The sequence below is a fragment of the Xenopus laevis genome, chromosome 1L, assembly GCF_017654675.1.
Source record: "Xenopus laevis strain J_2021 chromosome 1L, Xenopus_laevis_v10.1, whole genome shotgun sequence".
NCBI classification, from domain to species: Eukaryota; Metazoa; Chordata; class Amphibia; order Anura; family Pipidae; genus Xenopus; species Xenopus laevis.
This window is the reverse complement of record NC_054371.1, coordinates 18502712-18523547: the sequence shown is the minus strand read 5'-3', so window position 1 is coordinate 18523547 and position 20836 is coordinate 18502712. Positions and strand designations below refer to the sequence as shown.

The following is a 20836-nucleotide window of genomic DNA, read 5'->3' as shown; positions in this document are numbered from 1 at the left end:
AACATTTAAATGGACAGTATCTTTTGATTGGATGGGAAGTCTTATAGAAGTGGCCCCCTTGGAGGTCCAACCATTAGTGAAGTCCCCTCTTAGCTCATAACAATGTTACAGATACATTGGTGTATCAGCCATTTAGCCAGTGGCAAAACTAGAGTTCACGGGCCACCCTGCAAAAAAGTCTTCAGAGGGGCCCAGTGCACTCAGATCCTCATCCTCCCGCCCACTTCCCACCTTAACTCCACCCACTCACCTCCAGACTCCCCGTCTAACTCCACCCACTCTCTGCCCTTGCCGACTTGCCCTCTGCTTCCCCGCTGCAGGTAAAAGAGCGGCTGGGGAAGGGATTGGTTTCTTGTAGACCTCCACAGTTACCCCACTGCATTTAGCCATTGTTCCAAAAGTATCTAGGGCAGTAAATATGTTTTCACCCCTAATTTCACCCTAAATTGAGTCTAGTTTTTCAGAAGTATCTCTTACAATGAATAGTAATTCTTCCAAAATCTTACCCTAATTGACCACCCAGCCCCTCCCCCGGTTTAGAAGCCTTCTTTTATAGGATTTTAATACAGCTACTGTATCTTCCATGCACCCTCCCTCATGGAGAAAGTTTGTTTTACGTTTATTAGTGCAGTGGGAGAAGAAAGGAAACTTATTTCTGAGCATCTCAGTTGTCAATATGTAATTCCTCCCTTATAACTGCATACATTGTTATTTATAGTGGCATTACGGAGCTCTGAGCCATGGTATCATCAGCTTATTCACAATAAATAGGGAAATATCCAAATTTGGAAATGGGTTTTAAACATGTTGATTCATGCTAACTATGTACTCTGCATGCAGTTATTGGGTAAAACACTAGTGTGGAACCTGCACCCAACTTCAGTGCTATAGGAGAACATCATGGCTACTAATTGGTCATTTTTCAAAGTTACTCCAAGACCCAAAATAATGTTGGACAACCATTCCAGGAAATATCCATATTCAACCCCCTCTCTCATTGTTTTTATGTGCTTATGCATCTGCTGTATTCTTATATGCTTTTGGTTCTTAGTCTTCTTGAGGTTTGATAACTAATTGCAACCAATTAAATGAAATAGCTCAGCACTTAGGGGCAGATTTATTAAGGGTTGAATGGTAAATTCGAATTTGAAATTTTGAGTTGAGATTTTGGTCAAAACTCAAATTCGAGATTAGTCATACCTTGACCCTGGAAGTAACTCGAATTCGATAGGTTGCCATCTAAAACCTGCTGAGTTCATGTAGAAGTCAATGGAAGAGGTCCAGTGACCCATTAGAAGATGTTAATAGCCTTCCTTTTGGGAGAAAAAACTCGTATCGAGTTCCATTCATATTCGATTTGAGTTTTCAGGTCGGTAATATTCGTTTGAGTTTTAGACGTTAAAGTTTTTTTCTTAAATAGGATACCGTTCAAGTTTCTGGGTCATTCCAGTTCATTTGATGTAAAAAAAAACTCACTATCACTCAACCTTTGATAAATAACCCCTTTAATGCTACATGCTGATTGGCTACTATTAGTTACTTGAACAAGAGAAAACTTTGCAACTGTTATTACTTTGCCCCTTAGATAGAAGCCAACATTATGAGTTCAATGATGAGTGATACTGAGCATTGTAGTTATTCTTTTGTTGCTGGTCCAGGCCTTCATTCCTATTTAGAATGTATCTTCCTAATACTTTATTTCATCTTTATAAAGCTAATTGGCTTCAGTATATGAACATTACTATATATGATGGCTAAAAAAATGATGCTAAAAAAATTAGCGAACTCACCTGCGGCGCGACATTCTCTTGGAATAATGATAAGGGGTCACGACGGAGCAGTATCTGTCCAGACTGATAAAGCACAGCGTGACAATGGAAGCGGTGCAGAACATGACATCAAAGGAGATCCAAACTTTGCAGAACTGTTTCCCAAAGAGCCACATACCTGTCACTTCATAAATGATGCTGAAAGTCAAGACACAAGGAAGCTTTAGAGGAGACCACAATAAGTTACAAAAGTATTAGAACGTAGCTCATACATCTATTTTTGGGTGGCACACACTAAGCTAATAATGTATTTGAAAGATCAATAAACTCTAAGATTATTTATTCAGCAGTAGGCATTTTCAGGGGACACAAGGAAGAAAATATGTTTAAAGGAACAGTTCAGTGTAAAAATAAAAAGGCTGTGCACAATAAAAAATGTTTTCAATATAGTTAGTTAATGTAATGTTAACAATATAACATAACATAACAGAACGTCTGCTTCCTGCGACTTTAAGGGGGCCCACATGGGACATATCTGTTCAGTGAGTTTGTAATTGATCCTCAGCATTCAGCTCAGATTCAAAAGCAACAGTTATGACCCATGTGGGTCTATATTAAAAAAAAGATTTTTAAACTATATTGAAAACATTTTTTATATTGCACAGCCTATCTATTTACCGATTTTTAATTCCTTTAAGGTGCAAGAAGGTTGTTGCAGACTGGCAGTAGCGTAACTAGAGGGGGGCGGACCCTGGTGCGTGACTCGCAGCCGGGCCCCGCCCCCCTCCGTACGGCCCGCATTTTCAGTGGCGCACGGGCTGCAGGGGGCCCTGAGGGGATGGAAGCCCTGGCCCGCTTGCCCCCCCTGCTCCCCCGGTAGTTCCGCCACTGCAGACTGGGAGCTTGAAGTTAATCCCGATAAAGAAATCCACTAAATAGAATGTAGAAGTAGAAGTGGTGCCTTAAAAACTGGCCCTGGCATTTTATGTACGAGCCCAAGCAGCCCCCCACAGACCCTGTGTATAGTGAATGTTTGTGGCTTCTTACTGAAGCTACTACAGATTGCCTGTCTGGGCTTGGAGGCACCCATCTAAGAATCAGAATACAATAGGGTTGCCACCTGTCCGGATTATACCTTGACAACCCAGTTTTTGGAAGGGCTGCCTAGGTGAAAAGTGCCTGTCTTTGCCGGCTATGTGGACCTATTTGATGTTTGGACAACTAAGGGGAGTCCTTAGCCATGGGTCAAAGCATGACCCCTAGAGTTCTTTAGTTTGGCCACTAAGTGGCAATGTATAAGATCATCTAAACTGACCACACATGCTCAGGGTCCATTTTATTTCCCTTACCTGAGCAGGCAGGAAGGGTGCAGTGGAACCTAGACAGGTCAAGTCTAGACTGTCACAGATAACTCACTTGAATAGATCACTCTAGGAGTAACAGACAGGTTAGGCTGTTAACTGAGCAGAACAGGCTCCACCGAGGAGTGGCATTAGATTCCTGGGTGTATTATTACCCAGAAGTAGGGACTTTGGGAGTCGCAGAGAGAAAAACAATTTGCACCAATGAGAATAAAAATCCACATCTCGCAATGTAATATTGTGCCTTAAACTGTTATTGCATTGCGAATTTTAATTGCGCTGCGAATTTTAATTGCACATTGTAAATTTTAATTGCACAATCTTAAGAAATGCTTGAAGGTGTCGTAATCTTTTTGGAGCAAACATTAGGACTTTTTCAGTCCAGTTTAATACATCTAGCTACAACTCAGTAATCATCGCTTTCTTTACAAATCACAATTTTTAATAATAGTTACAATAAAGAATCTTTGCTTATATGCTAATCTTTTCTGGACTAAAAAGAACTAACGTTCTCTCTTTTACCCTTCGGGGATATATAGTGACCACTGTTGCTATCCACAACTGTTTTATGTTCCAGCTTTAGTCTGCCAAGCTCTTCTGTGGACTTTGTTCATTAAATTAGTTCTACAGTTAAGAACCACTGGCGCCCATATATTTTGTAGTGATGATAATTGTAGGTCAACAACACCCGGCCTCCACACCATCGCTAGGGCTCACTCCTAGGTGTAAAGAGTCTTGTCCGGGCAGATATATGGTAAAGCTCATAGCTCTGGAGAAGATGTGCTGCTCCAATTTACTATAGCATTACACAATCATTGTCAGAGTGAGGATGGCTTCACTTCCAGCAGACCAATAAGCATGATGGTAATCATGGAATTAGTGTGTGACACGCTTAGTGTATGTGGTGCCACCTGCTGTGGGATTTTTGGAATTGCTGCCATGTCCAGGGTGGTGTTAATTCCAATAGGTGCACTTGTGCCGCTCAGCCCACATTCACAGAAATACAAGAAGCATGTTTGGGCACGATTAGGTCTTTAATGAATAGCACATACATTTATATTGATTTTATTGTGAGCCCTTTCACACGTAGTTGTAAATGAGGGTGAAAGGGGATGTAAAGGCAAAAAAAATAAAATCCTATTTTTACTTTCTTTAATGAAAAAGAAATCTATCTCCAATATACTTTAATTAAAAAATGTGTACTGCTTTTATAAGAAACCTGACAGCTGCAGATAGGAAACTTCAGACGGTCCCTAACTGCTTTGCATGGAAAAGGTCATACGGCAGGGGGGAGGGACTTCCCAGAACTTGAGCAGCTTTGTTTGTTTCCCTGTAGAACAGTTGGCAGATTCATATCTGCAGCAGTCAGAGCAAGTAAACGAAGGGGGAATTTCACTGCATACAGTCAGATTTCTTATAAAAACTGTACAGATTATTAATTGAAGTATATTGGGGATAGGTTTTTTTTCAGTTAATAAAATAAAAATTGTCTTTTATTGTTGCCTTAAAGCTGGCCATAGATGTTGAGATTTTTAAAAGATCAGATCCTGAGCATGAGACCACAATCTTCTCGGAATGATCGTACGATCGTATGAATTGAACATCAACTAAAAAGACCAATTTGGCAGGAAAACAAAGGGGAGCTGCCTGCTTGGCCCTGCAAACATAGATAGATTGCACTGGGAGATTTTTTGACCTGGCCGATCAATTTCCTGACAGATGTCGGCCGAAAAATGGTAAGATGTACGATCGTTCGAATCCCACTAACCGCACGATAATTTCGAAGGATTGGTCGGACTTCCCTAAAATCGGTCGCTCGGCAAGAAGAATCGTCGCGTCTATGGGGAGCTTTACATCCTCTTTAATGTTTCCAACTCCAGCTGCTGGATAAACTTGGATTCAGTTTGGAGGATTATTTTGCTGCAGCCACTGGGTCTGCAGTTGGAGAAAGTTTGTATTAAACAATATAAAAACTATAAAATCCACATTAGATCACATGACAACACAGGACCCAGTGCAGTCTGTATATTCTGATTATTAATCAGTCTTGCTGTATCGGTTTCTGGCAAGTATTATTTGACTTGTGTTTTTTTGATAATTTATGACGAGCCCTAAGCAGCCCAGACCACACTGAGCATGTGCACAGTCTTGATCTTGCAAAGATGTTGAACAAAGTTACAAGATGGTGACCCCCTGTGGCCAACTTTGAAAACATAAATCATTTGTTTAATTAGACTTCTAGCACAGTCCATTCATGTTTATGTTGATTATACAAAATAGAGCATTTCAAGCATTATTCTATTTTAGACTTTAGTTTCCCTTTAAAGTCCTTTGGGAACAAGTAAAAAATGTAATTCTCTCCTGCCATTCTGCAACATTCTTGCTATTTATCTGTTAATGGTTATTGGATTGGTTAGACTGAGAGATGGCATACTGTATGGGTGCTTCTTAGGTTACAGGGAGAGCTGGCATACGGTGTGGGTGCTTCTTAGGTTAGACTGAGAGCTGGCATACTGTATGGGTGGTTTTTAGGTTAGACTGAGAGCTGGCATACTGTATGGGTGGTTTTTAGGTTAGACTGAGAGCTGGGTGGTGCTTCTTAGTTTAGACAGAGCGATGTCATACTGTATGGGGCTTCTTAGGTTAGACTGAGAGCTGAAATACTATATGGGTGCTTCTAGCAGCTGGTCATAATGCTCATAAATGCAAATGGAATCACAAAAAGTTCATGCCAATTGACTTACTGATGCCCTTACATCTATTTAACAGTCATCTAAAATAACTACGGATAGTACATTCAGTTTAGCCATGTACATCACAAACAAACTACAGTTTCAATAAATAAGAATCGGCAGATCATGGGAGCCCCATGTTTCTGTAGTAAGTGAACAGCTTTCCTTGTGGCTCCATTTCTCTAAATATGCCCTAATAGCCCCAGTAACTCTTCTTTTCTGCTAATTCACTGCACATTTTCTGGGCTGGTGTCTCTTACTTGACCCACTCACAATATACTGTATATATTGAATATAAAAGTCAGGATACAGGGCTAATTAGTAATTATTTCAAACTCAGAAACCAGTGCAATTAGCATCAAAAATCAGCCCTGTAGCATCAACTTGATAACAGACAAACCTGACACTCCTAACAAAATCCAAGATGGAGAGCTCCTGTGCACAACTTTAAAGACCTGGATCATTAATGTTATATAGATGTGAACCTTTAAGTTGGCACAGTAAGTTCAATATATAAAATGCACAATTTCTAGCATTATTTGTTTTTATAGTTTAGCTCTCCTTTAAATTCTGCCCTTAATGTAAATAAACCCTGTCTCTGCTGTTAGCACTGAGCTGTTTCTGATATTTTCCTCTCCGTCATTCCTCAGTGCTGAAATCACTGTCGCTGCATTTATTGATTTTACTCTCTAAACCATATACAAAATCATTTATTGAAGGCTGAGCCAAGTACTAATCCTGGTGCTACTGAAAATCACAATTTTAGTTCAGTGCCAATATGTTAATTTCCAAGGAAACCTCTGTCATTGCTCCAGTTTCCCCATCTCTCATGATCTATTTTATGCACCAATCGGTAAGGCGGATCAGTGCCAAAAGCTTCAGCAAAACATCTATCCTGCATTGCCTGATCCGTGTTCTGAATTGCTTTCTTAAAGGGATACTGTCATGGGAAAAAATTTTTTTTTCAAAATGAATCAGTTAATAGTGCTGCTTCAGCAGAATTCTGCACTGAAATCCATTTCGCTAACAGATTTTTTTATATTCAATTTTGAAATCTGACATGAGGCTAGACATTTTGTCAATTTCCCAGCTGCCCCAAGTCATGTGACTTGTGCTCTGATAAACTTCAATCACTCTTTACTGCTGTACTGCAAGTTGGAGTGATTTCACCCCCTCCCTTTTCCCCCCCAGCTGCCAAACAAAAGAACAATTGGAAGGTAAACAGATAACAGCTCCCTAAGGGTAGGGACACACTGGGCGATTTGGGGAGATTTAGTCGCCTGGCGACTAATCGCAGCGACTTTTCTCCCCGAATGCCTCCCCTCACTCTGTGCCTGGATAAAATGAAAAGTCGCCGGCGCTAATCACACACGGCGATTCGTTTTCCGAAATCGCCCGAAGTTGCCTCACGAGGAAACTTCGGGCGACTTCGGAAAACAAATCGCCGCGTGTGATTAGCGCAGGCGATTTTTCATTTTATCCAGGCGCAGAGTGAGGGGAGGCATTCGGGGAAGATTGGTCGTGGAAAGTCGCGGCGATTAGTCGCCAGGCGACTAAATCTCCCCAAATCGCCCAGTGTGTCCCTACCCTTACACAAGATAACAGCTGCCTGGTAGATTTAAGAACAACACTCAATAGTAAAAACCCATGTCCCACTGAGACACATTCAGTTACATTGAGAAGGAAAAACAGCAGCCTGCCAGAAAGCATTTCTCTCCTAAAGTGCAGGCACAAGTCACATGACCAGGGGCAGCTGGGAAATTGACAATATGTCTAGCCCCATGTCAGATTTCAAAATTGAATATAAAAAAATCTGTTTGCTCTTTTGAGAAATGGGTTTCAGTGCAGAATTCTGCTGGAGTAGCACTATTAACTGATGTGTTTTGAAAAAAACATGTTTTCCGATGACAGTATCCCTTTAAAGAGGTGTAGGGAATATATTATTCCACATTCCTGAATAGCATCTTATCGGATCTCTAAACAGATGAGTCCTGTTGTCTGTGTCACTCATACTGATCCATAATTTCCTTTCCCTCGTCTTTTTACTTGTTATATATTTGTAGCGCATCTGTTTTATTGCTCGCTTCTAGATCGCACTGATAAAAGAAGTGACAATCATTGGAGCATTCGATCTAACGGACCTTTTAGTAGCCAAGAGGGTCTTTGTTGCAGAGACATGGTCATGTTTGATCACCTCTGTCAAGCAACTATCCAGCAGCTGATACCCTGTAACTGTATTTTATTAAGCCCAGAGTTCTGCTCCACTTTACTGAATTGTCAGGACTTCAGTGTCCCTATTAGAAATCATATACAATGGAAACATTTGGCAAATTTTGAGAAAATTAACATTTAACATTTTTGGCTACTGGTTTATGCTAATTTGTAAAGTGAAGCCAACTCTCTTCCAGCCAGCGACGCCCAAGAATTATTACCCCAATGCCTGAACCCACCACTGGGTCCTCACATTTCCACTCGCCCTACAAACTTGATGAGCTCGTCAGGCCACTAATTCCAAGCAACACCCCACGGCTCTTCCTCTACCTCATTGATCACTCCCCCTCCAACTGTGTCTTCCCCAGCCTTTGTGCCAGAAGCACTTGCCTTTCTTGCTCACCCGCAGTTCCCAACCTGCTTACAGATCTCAAAAATGCCTTGCATGCTTCTTCAACGGTCTGGTAAAGGAGAAGGAAAGGCCTATTTACTCTGTTAAAGGGATACTGTCAAGGGAAAAAAAAAATTTCAAAATGAATCAGTTAACAGTGCTGCTCCAGCAGAATTCTCCACAGAAATCCATTTCTCAAAAGAGCAAACAGATTTTTTTATATTCAATTTTGAAATCTGACATGGGGCTAGACATATTGTCAATTTCCCAGCTGCCCCAAGTCATGTGACTTGTGCTCTGATAAACTTCAATCATTCTTTACTCCTGTACTGCAAGTTGGAGTGATATCACCCCCTCCCTTTTCCCCCTCAGCAGCCAAACAAAAGAACAATGGGAAGGTAACCAGATAGCAGCTCCCTAACACAAGATAACAGCTGCCTGGTAGATTTCAATAGTAAAAACCCATGTCACACTGAGACACATTCAGTTACATTGAGAAGGAAAAACAGCAGCCTGCCAGAAAGCATTTCTCTCCTAAAGTGCAGGCACAAGTCACATGACCAGGGGCAGCTGGGAAATTGACAAAATGTCTAGCCACATGTCAGATTTGATAATTGAATATAAAAAAAATCTGTTTGCTCTTTTGAAAAAATGGATTTCAGTGCAGAATTCTGCTGGAGCAGCACTATTAACTGATGCATTTTGAAAAAAACATGTTTTCCCACGACAGTATCCCTTTAAGCACCCCAAGTGATTATATTTACTTTCACCACGGATAGATCGGCTCCTTCTTCTTCTTTCTTCAAATTTGCCGGGGTAGACGCATGCGCAGTAAAACGAAATACAGGGGCACTCCACCAATGAGGCGAGTTGAGACACTCGCCTCAGGCGGCAGCGATCCCCTGGTTGCCAGGGGAGACAAAAATGCCGCTCCTGGTAACTAAGAGCCGAATTTCCAGTTTTCAACCCGCAAATTCAGCTCTTCTAGTGCAGAGAGCGCAATTGCGCTTTCTGCACTAAGCGACGTGGACCCTCTCCGGTGCTGTAAAGGTTAGTGCCATGGGCAGGGGGCGGCAAAAGAAGACCACCTCAGGCGGCATAGTGGCAAGAATCGCCCCTGACTAAATAACTGACTTCATTAAAGTTCGGTTTTTCACTCTACTGCACATGAACAGCAGCGAGAAGAAAGAAGAAGGAAGATGATCACTTTGTGGTGCTCACTGGAATAACCCCAGGCTGGTGCAGTTTTCTGCTGATAGGAGCACCGGCCCAGGATGTAAAGGTAAGTACATGCGATCACTTGGGGGTGCCTAACTTTTGCCACCCCAAGTATAAAAGGACTTTACTTCTCCTTTAAACTGCAGACTTCTGCCACATGGTTTCAAAGCTCAGGACAAGCCGTGCACAGAATAGAGAGGGACATAGAAACACAGTTTACAATAGCAAATACTGTATGTACAAATATCTCCAACACCTTTCAACACATTTTCTTTCATTACACAACAAAACTGGTTGGAATTTTCCTTTTAGTATAAACATACAGACTCCACCAGGCTCTTTTTTTTGACTCCTCTGAAAAGCGGACAAATAAAGATTTCTAGGACTTGCAGGTAAATGATATGTCAAGACTCAGGGGGTTATTTGTCAAGGTCCCAATATCCGAACCTCGAATAATTTGGGGTTTTTGGAGGAAAAAGAAAAACAATTAATTTTTCGAGATTTATTAAAATCCGATGGTCTAAAAACTCAGAATCCGAAACCCTGGCATCGAAAAGCTCTCGAGGTCCTGTATAAGTCAATGGGGAAGGTCCCAGTGTCTGCGCTGATATCTGATGGGTTTCTGCTTTTTTTCCGTAGTTTTCTACGTTTTTTGCGCAGAAACCACAAACAATTCTGAGTTTTCAGAGGAAAGCTCCGAAGTTTGGCTGACCCTATTTTTTCTGGCTTCTTTCTTCATAAATAAGGTCCATTCGGGCAACTGGAGTTGCTCGGATTTCTAACTTAGAAATACCGGGATAAATTCGGACCTTGATAAATAACCTCCTCAGTGTCTGACTGGCCCAAAGGGATACCAGGAAAACTCCCGATGGACCCAGGTGTCAGTGGTCCTCATGCTTCTAAACATCTGGTTTATTTCATGGCCATTCCCTATTTCTATGAGAACAAAGGGGCTGTCCGTTTTGAGCAGGGCAGTCCCGCTTTTGACAGCTCAGCCCACAGTCCCGGCTGAAATGTCCTGACTTTCTCTTTGATCTCCTGCACTGAACAGCCAGAAAAAAAAGATACAAAGTTTCTAACTTAACTTAACTTTGGTAGAAAGTCCAGAACAGCCACCAGGTGCACAAAGATACTTTTGTAACAATATTGAGATAAGCAAATAAGTAATTGTAACAATTAAGATAAAAATGTCTCTTGGGACAAGTTAGACTCACAGCTTCACCAATTCACCTTCATTAGCAAAACTAATAACTGAAAAAAAAACGAAATGTGTTCAGACTTTCATAACCTGCTAAATTTTGTAAAATGAACATGGTAGTTAGGGGGTGTGTCCACAAAAATGGGTGTGGTACAACTTTTTTTGTTCCTCTTTCTATTTCCAAAATGTTGGGAGGTATGTATAATATGTAAAGAAAAGAGACTAGGAGAATAGAGGTTGAGTGAGGAGAAGATACATAGTACTGAGAGTGGGCCCCTGGTCTATGTTTTTTGGTGGGTCCCTGGTCTAAGTTTTTTGGTGGGCCCCTGGTTTAAGGTTTTTTGGTGGGCTTCTGGTCTAAGTTTTTTGGTGGGCCCCTGATTTAAGGTTTTTTGGTGTGCCCCTGGTTTAAGGTTTTGTGGTAGGCCCCTGGTTTAAGGTTTTTTGGTGGGCCCCTGGTTTAAGGTTTTTTTATGGGCCCCTGGTTTCAGGTTTTTGGTGTGCCCCTTGTCTAAGTTTTTTGGTGGGCCCCTGGTTTAAGGTTTTTTGATGGGCCCCTGGTTTAAGGTTTTTTTGGTGGGCCTCTGGTCTAAGGTTTTTTGGTGGGCCCCTGATTTAAGGTTTTTTGGTGGGCCCCTGGTGTCCCAGTCCAACACTGGACCTCAATCATACAGTACAAAGCTGTACCTATTCCAGCCTACAATTTGTGCTTCTTCGGTCTACCCCTAGTTCCAGCCTTGATACATTATTATATTTGTTTATCTATATCATCTGTCCTTCTAATCATCTTCTTGATCAGATCTGTCTTCTGTCCTCCTACTGCTGCTTTCTACTATTGTGTCTTCCCTTCCACTGTTAGCTCTGCTAGTCCTTCACTTAACCCTGTTAAGAGCTACTGTAGGTTACAACAACTATATCTAGAAACTCCTCTCTCAACCAATAAATAATATTGTGTTTATTGCATCAAAAGAAACAAATGGAGCTGAGAGACAAGTCTGCACAATACCCTATTGTATTCATATTGCCACCTGCTTACAACCTTGATCCCTCTACTTCCCTATGTTAGTCTGCATCGCTGCTAATGTATTTCAGTATATACACATTTTGGATTTTACTTAAAGGAATTCCGTCATGAGAAAACACATTGCTTTTTTACAAAATGCATAAGATAACAGTATATAGTCAATAAGCAGATAATGGTACCGTGACTTCTAAAAACAAAGACTTGGATACTAAGGCAGAGGTTATTGTCACCACAAATACATTAAATACAGTGAGAGGCCGTGGGAACTTTAGCCCAAAAAACATTTTAAAGGGGATCTATTGTAAAAAAGAGAATATCATATAAGCTTCATCTCATTGAAATAAGACACTTTAACTATTTGCCAAAATATATATCCCCTCCATAAAAGTTCAAGTTTATTCAATGAACATATTAAAAAATAGTACATACTGACCCCATAAAAACCAACCTTACACATTTTGTACCCTCCGGTACTTAAAGGATGAGTAAACCTTTAAAACGAGTAAATGTAAAATTGATGATGGGGCTATTCTAAGATATTTTGCTATGTACATTAATTATTTATTTTGTTTTTTATTCCAAGATATTAAGGGATAGATGTACTGTTAATATGAATAAACTTAGCTACAACAGCGCCACCTGCTGGTCATTTTCCCACCAGTCTGACCACCAAGTAGTCAAGGAAGTTGTCAGGAGAAAGAAAGAGGCTGCTCTGATGTTCTTCTGCTTAGGAAAGATTTGAGAAAGGTTTCTAATTTTTTTCCTAAGCAGAAGAACATCAGAGCAGCCTCTTTCTTTCTCCTGACAACTTCCTTGACTACTTGCTGGTCAGACTGGTCAGAAACTGATCAGCAGGTGGCGCTGTTGTAACAAAATTCATTCATATTAACAGGACATGTATCCTTTAATATCTTGGAATAAAAACAAAATAAATAATGAATGTATATTACAAAAGTGCTTAGAATAGCCCCCTCATTAATTTTACATTCACTTGTTTGAAAGATTTACTTATGCTTTAATCATAGGTGTTTATATTTTTGGTGAATAGTTATTTAACTGTGCCCTGGGATCTGGGGCCCTTCCAAAAAAACAGGTTACATGATGCCAGCTCATGTGCTCCACCTTTTCTGCTTGAATGAAATAATTCTGCTGATCTGTATCTGATTCCTGCTGTAAGTGATTGGGCCTGGAATGTTAAATATTATTAGAGAAGTGGTCAAAAAAGTTAAAAAACAAGAAAACTGTAATGTGCTTCTCTATTGGGGGCTGGAACTAGGGAATATGCAGAAGAGGCACATGGCAAGAGCCCAGTGGTGGAAGGTCATTAGTCAGTAGCTCTTGTGTCACCTATAACTTTTCCAGTTCAACTATGGCTCTCGCACACCCTTAGTAAATTAAAGTAACGACACCTGGTGCACGAAGGTAGAGGATTGGGCGCCTCACAAACAGTCTAGCAGAAAGATTCCCAAGGCACACAGCATAATTGCAAGCAAGTTGCCTTGCGTGTTTATTGCGAAGTGCAACGTTTCGGGGTCACGCCCCTTTCTCAAGCATGCTTGAGAAAGGGGCGTGACCCCGAAACGTTGGGAACCTATAAATTTTCCCCCACTGTCCGCACATCATTTTACCTTCTGCCCCATCAGCGACAAACACACGGGTGCAAGGAGGGTGGCCATGTTGGTCTATTTTCCCATATATTTCCAATCTCAATGTCTATTATTATAGATTTGTTCTTGAATAGGTTAGCTCCATAATTACAGAAACAATTTAGTTCTATAATGTCCATAATGATCCACGTGCCTCTTCCACCTACTCCTAATTCTGGCCCTTGTTCCTGGTGCAAGTGTTGATTACAAGCTGGGTCTGATCAAGTGAAATAATTAGCACAACACATAACCGGCATCAGTGCCCTGTAATTTTGGTGGTAATTTATGGCACAGATACAAGGAGAGTCTTGGTGCTACAGTCTAACCAAATTCTGGCCATAGACTATCCATAGTCCACTATCCAGGGGGCCCAGAGGAGCTTGCACTCAGATACATAGTTATCAGAAGTCATTTTACCCGGATGTATGTTTTTGGAGGGTGGGAGGAAGCCAAAGTACCCAGAGAAAAACCATAAACTGCTTGCATATCCAGAATGCTCAGGACCTGGGTTTTTCTGGACAACAGATCTTTCTGTAATTTGTATCTACTAGAAAATCATGTAAACATTAAATAAACCCAATAGGCTGGTTTTGCTTCCAATAAGGATTAATTATATCTTAGTTGGGATCAAGTACAAGTTACTGTTTTATTATTACAGAGAAAAAGGAAATCGTTTAAAAAAATGTGGATTATTTGGATAAAATGGAGTCTATGGGAGACGACTTTACGTAATTTGGAGCTTTCTGGAAAGCAGGATTCCAGATAATGGGTCCCATACCTGTAATAAGCTGACTGGAATGAACCTTGAACCCAGCACTGCTAGGCAGCAGTAATGACAACAGCCTGGCGAGGCATTTTCAGGCGACTGTTGAAAAGCGCATCGCCTCGTGTGGTTAGCACAGGCGTTTTTACATAGGCGCCCATACAAAACTGTCGCCTGCGCCGGTCGCGGCGACTGGCGCGGTGCTTTGTCGCCGCGACCGCAAACGCAGGGCTATCTCCCCGTGTGGACTAGCCCTAATAGGTGATACATTTCCTTAAAGCATCCAGCAAATAGTATGGAAGCAAGCTCAAGTAGCCACATTTCTGCACTGCACCCTTATGCCATTTGTTTTAGTGCGGCTGTCCCTTTAATTAAAGATCCAAACGTCCAAGGCAAATAACAATGATGATTTTACAGCCAAGCAAGAGCCAGTGAATTTGCTCCAATAAATATAAAATCTCTGCTCATACAGAGTCAAGTGTTCCTGTCATGCATTAGTCATGTTGCATTATTCTGCTCGTCTGCCGCTGAGAATCCTATCCATATTTATTATATTATATTTATTATATAACCAACCAGATTTCTGTTAACCTGTGAAAGGCCGTGAGCCGAGCTGCTCATTTAGGTCTCATTTAGCAGTTAAATAGGGTCATTTAGTATATTATCTGTACTTGCGTTACTTATTCATCTCAATAGGAGCCTTATTTCTGTTGCACTCAATGAGATGTGTAAGGCAAATATCATTTACATACGGTAGAAATATCAGGTTTACGCTATTTAAATATTTTTTCAACTGCATAACCTAAAGGAACAGGCAACTTTTTGGGTATAGGGTTCCAGAGCTGCGCAGTTGCCTTTACACTGTACTCTTTAAATGAATATTATTAAATTAATAATTACCTGTTTATAAATACATTGATAAATACATTAATAAATACATTAAAAAAATAAAATCTTCCATTGGCTTTGTATTCGCTGACTTCTGTAAGTGCTGACACTGCTTGTAGCTTCAGCCATACAGTAAGTTTTAGTTGTAGAGTCAGGGAGGCTGAAGTTGAAGGACAGTTGTAGTACAATGACTATTTGGTCTGCGAGATAATTCCGGAAGCCCTGCTTTATGGCTCTCACAATCGAGCGTTTTCAGCTGCGCTCCAGTTTCATGAGTTCAGCCACAGCAAATCGCAGGAGTAGACGCACTGAATTCTTTTCAATGGGGCTGTTCTCACAAAGACGCATGTAAGCGCCGAACGTAGGAAAAATGCAACATGCGGCGTCCCAATCACATTGAGGGGCACATTTACTTAGCTCGAGTGAAGGAATAGAATAAAAAATACTTTGAATTTCGAAGTATTTTTTTGGCTTCTTCAACCATTGAATTGGCTACTTCGACCTTCGACTACGACTTCGAACCAAACTATTCAAACTAAAAATCGTTAGACTATTCGACCATTCGATAGTCGAAGTACTGTCTCTTTAAAAAAAACTTCGACCCCCTACTTCGCCACCTAAAACCTACCGAACATCAATGTTAGCCTATGGGGAAGGTCCCCATAGGCTTTCTAGCCAATTTGTGATCGAAGGAAAATCGTTCGATCGATGGATTGAAATCGTTCGATTCGAATCGATCTCTAAATCCTTCGACTTCGATATTCGAAGTCGAAGGATTTAACTTCGACAGTCGAATATCGAAGGTTAATTAACCCTCCATATTCGACCCTAAGTAAATGTGCCCCTGAAAGTACAGCTCCATTGAAAAGAATTCAGTGCGTCTACTCCTGCGCTCCCCTGTGGCTGAACGAATGAAACCGGAACGCAGGGGTGTGCAGCTAAAAACGATTGTCTGTAAGAGCCCCAGTGTCGGACTGGGATGCCAGGGGCCCACCAAAAAACCTTAGACTGTGGGGCCACCTTAGACCATGGACTCACTTTCCAAACTATTATTCCTACTCTTCTCACTCAACCTCTTTATGATCCTAGTCTTTTATCTCTACTTAATATATTCTTCCATAATTAAGCATTTGTTTCCCATAAAGAAATAGGGAATGACTATGAAATAGGCCAAATTTTTAGAAGCAAGTAGCTCACTGACACCTGGGCCCACCGGGAGTTTTCTTGGTATCCCTGTGGGCCGGTCCAACACTGAAGAGCCATAAAGGTCACTTAGTGAGATAAACATATTTATTTTTGAAAATGGCTGAATGACTAATGCACAAAGGCATAACTACCATACGGCAGACCCCATAACTACAGGGGGGCTCAGGGGAAACACAGACCATGGGATTTGATGTATAGTAATTGCCCCTTCCTGGGCAACACTCCCAGGTTAACATTACTGCCCATCACAATGAGCAAGAAGATTTTAAAGGTGCACCACTGCTGATACATACATTTTTCCCTATATATGTGACCTTATGATATGAGGTAATGGAGGCCGGGAGCAATAGTTGGACCTCCTAGGTGGACTTGCAAGGTATACGTCTGACAACTCCCATTCGAGTATCGTATGAGTGTGGTTAGTTGGAAGCAATTGGTGGTGGAATAAGCAATATCTCAGGTATTCACTGGTTTCGAACCAGGGACCTGTTATATACAGGTCTGTTATATACTGGCTGATGTTCCCCCTGCTTGAGTCACTGGAGGCAATGCGGCATCATCTGAACCTAACAGAATGTCTGTGACTCCTTTTTGCTGTCGATACTCCCTGGTCACTGCCCACATTCCAGCTGCAGACAATTGGCCATTAATAGCGATGAGTGAATTTTTTGGGCAGCCGTGGATTCGCAGTGAAATTCCACATTTAGCCACCTGCAAATTTTTCCATGAAACTCCGTCAAAAATTGGCAGAGACAAAAAAGTTGCAGAGACCAGAAGGTCGCCATAAGAAAAAAAGCCCATTGACTTTAATGCATTTGGACAAAAAAGTCGCCACAAGAAAAAACTCCCATTGACTTAATGCATTTGAAGCGTGAAATATTGTCACTCAATGTGTTTCACTCAATGTGTTTCACTCAATGTGTTTCACTCAATGTGTTTCACTCAATGTGTTTCGCAAAAAAAAGTTTTTGGCTGAAACTGGGCAGCTTTGCTCAGCACTACTCATTAAAGGGCTATTTATGCCTGCTCCCCCAAATCCCTGGTGCTGGATCATTGGCCAATCAGTCTACTCCAAGCCTTGTGATCCTGTGACCCTGTTCCTGTAAGTCCTTTTCCTTCCCTGTCCTTGTTCCCCATTATCTGACTCTGTATGGCTTCTGCCTGTCCCCACCTTCGGCCTGTTTCCTGGATTACTTTATCTTTGTTTTTTCTGTCTGTCCCAGAAATTTCATTTTTATTTAACAAATATCACTAGAACCTGCAGTTCTTGTAAGTGGTGAGCTACTCAGCACATAGGCTCCGTACAAGCCAACATTTATTCCTAACACCAGGGGACTACTGTACTAGGCACAGTCCTGGAAGAGTAAGTTAGACTTGGTAGTAATTAAACTAGTACTTTAGCCTTAAAGGGGCGGTTCACCATTAACTTAAATTTTAGTACGTTGTAGATTGACCAATTCTGAGCAACTTTTCAGTTTTTGGATTATTTGCCTTTTTCTTCTGACTCTTTCCAGCGCTGAAATAAAAAAAAACAAATGCTCTGTAAGGCTACAACTTTATTGTTATTTTTAGCTTTTATTGCCTATCTTTCTATTCAGGCCTCTCCTATTCATATTCCAGTCTCTTATTCAAATCTATGCATGGTTGCTAGGGTAACTAGGACAATAGCAACCAGATTGCTGAAACTGGAGAGCTGCCAAACAAAAAGAGAAATAAATCAAAAATCACAACTAAAAATAAATGAAAACCGATTGCAAATGTCTCAGGATATCCCTCTCTACATCATACTAAAAGTTAACTCAAAGGCGAAGAACCCCTTTAACGTAAACAATAGGGTCCATTATCATCTGTGTAATGCCAAATGAAACGTGTTCCATATAGGAGGACTTTGATGTCTCCACCTGAAGACCAGCAAACTTGTATCACCGCATTCAGCTTCTTTTCTCCTACTTTCTCCATTGCATTATTCCCTCTACCCCCTACAATCATTTTGCAACAGTCCTTGTAGCTCTTAAAGGATAAGTAAACCTTGAAAATAAGTGAATGTAAAATTGATGAGGGGACTATTATAGGCACTTTTGCAATGTACATTCATTATTTGTTTATTTTTCATTCCAAGATATTAAGGGATACATGTACTGTTAACATCAATGAAATTTGTTACAACAGCGCCACCTGCTGGTCATTTCCTGACCAGTCTGACCACCAAGTAGTCAAGGAAGAAATTGTCAGGAGAAAGAAAGAGGCTGCTCTGATGTTCTTCTGCTAAGGAAAAAAAATAGAAACATTTCTCACATCTTTCCTAAGCAGAAGAACATCAGAGCAGCCTCTTTCTTTCTCCTGACAACTTCCTTGACTACTTGGTGGTCAGACTGGTGGGAAACTGACCAGCTGTTGTAACAAAATTCATTAATAATAACAGTACATGTTTCCTTTAATATCTTGGAATTAAAAATAAATAAATAATGAATATACATTACAAAAGTACTTAAAATATCACCCTCATCAATTTTACATTCACTTATTTTTTAGGTTTACTTGTCCTTTAAGAATTCATTCATTTATAAGTTTTCAAGACTTTGGATGGTAATAGCCGTATCATTTCTTATCCAGCTTTTAATGCCTCGGTGCCACAGATCAGTATTGTCACTTTTTCAATTGATTTTTTCCAATGCAAGGAAATAAAACGTGTACTGTGTTCCAATACAAACAGTATACCTGTAGATATAATGCCTTGCTCCCAAAAGATATTCCAGGTTTAATTTTAATTTCCATGTACAAATAATCTGTGACTTGTGCCCATGTTTTATAGTGACCCAGTAAATTGCTCTGGTTCCAGACAAGAAATAATTCTACTCCCAGCTTTCCAACCGCTTCTTCTAAAGGATTAAAGAATTGTCGCGGGAAGAGGTGCTACTGTGAATTCTATATTAGATATAGATCCGAAGTGAATGGATTTAGAAGGCACCTTATACGTGTGAGTCTTTGGCATCAGATAAAAGGAACATGAAACGACTGGATCAGAAAGCCAAGGAGCTTATGAATGCCGGTGTCCTCTGGAAAACGAGCTCATCGCTGAATCCAAATGGGAAGAGGCTCACAGAAAAAGCAAATTGTATTTTTTGTCCCTCAAAAGGAAGCCACATATCTGCCGAAATAATTTCACTTTCCATTATGGTTCCACAAAATAAGAACCAGTCTATTTTCAATGATCAGGGTACATAACTGACTGCTACCATAAAGGATATAATGTTCCCCCAAAGTTTTGTGGTTTAATCTGTTTGTTGAATGAATTATTGAGAAGCTACTTTAGGGTCTGTAGTCTGAAAGCATCATAAGGGGCAGTCGGTATGGGCTTCATGTTACAGAGACTAAGCTCCAGTTTATGGTTTAGGGGCAAGAAGTACATTACATGGGGCACATATGTAATAACAGCACTTATAACCCACTTGATCAATGGACCTGTTCTAGTTTAAACAGGAGTATTTCCAGGATCTATAAATATCACTTTAAATAAAAACCCTTAATATTTGATTCGAGTAAAGCAAAGATAATTCTGTAATTCTCTACAGGAAGGAATTAGCCACAACTTGTTACAGATATATGTGTGTGTGGGGTGTCCAGTGCCCACTGGGGCTGCCAACTCAGGGCCCCCCACCAAGTCATGGTCCTCCTTGCCCCAATCTCAGGCTCTTGTTACCCCATGGCTACATAGTTACATAGTTACATAGTTACATAGTTAAATCGGGTTGAAAAAAGTCAAAGTCCACCAAGTCCAACCCCTCCAAATGAAAACCCAGCCCCATACACACACCCCTCTCTACTTTCCCATAAATTCTATATACCCATACCTATATTAACTATAGAGTTTGGGGGCAAATTTACTAAAGGGCGAAGTGACTAATGCAGGCGAACATTCACCAGCATAACGTCATTTCGTAACTTCGCTGATTTACTGTTGGTCGCTAGCGAAGGACTAGCGGTACTTCGCTCCCTAACGCCTGGCGAATTTGCGCTCTGGTGAATGGACGTAAATACACAAATTCACTAAGATGCGGATTTTACTGAACGTTACCTCTTGCGCCAGACTTGCCTTCACCACCTCAGACCAGGCCAAGTGCAATAGAGTAGATGGGACTTTCTTAAAAAATAGTTGAAAGTCCCAAAAAACGCTGGCGTCTTTTCCTTTTTTCAGGGTGATAGACTGCAAAAGAGCATAATTTTTTTCTGGGTTAACTGGCTTCCCCCCTACATTTCCTAACATATCGCACATAAACTATACACTGGGCTCATATAACAACTGTAGGGCAATATAACACCTCTGTTTTATTTTATTAAGGTTTCCCAGGCTTGTGTAATGTAATGTATTGGCTGCAACATATACGTCCATTCAACTTTAACTTCCCATCATATACAAATTAGCCAACGC

General features: G+C 40.8%; 1 protein-coding gene across 1 annotated transcript in view; it reads right to left on the bottom strand.

Moving 5' to 3' along the window:
* LOC108719539 (histamine H2 receptor) overlaps positions 1 to 20836 on the bottom strand; it is a 91056-nt gene that overhangs the window by 6525 nt on the left and 63695 nt on the right. The window contains exon 3 of the mRNA XM_041587450.1: positions 1791 to 1967. Coding sequence (XP_041443384.1) covers positions 1791 to 1967 — 177 coding nt within the window. The remainder of the gene's footprint in view (positions 1 to 1790; positions 1968 to 20836) is intronic.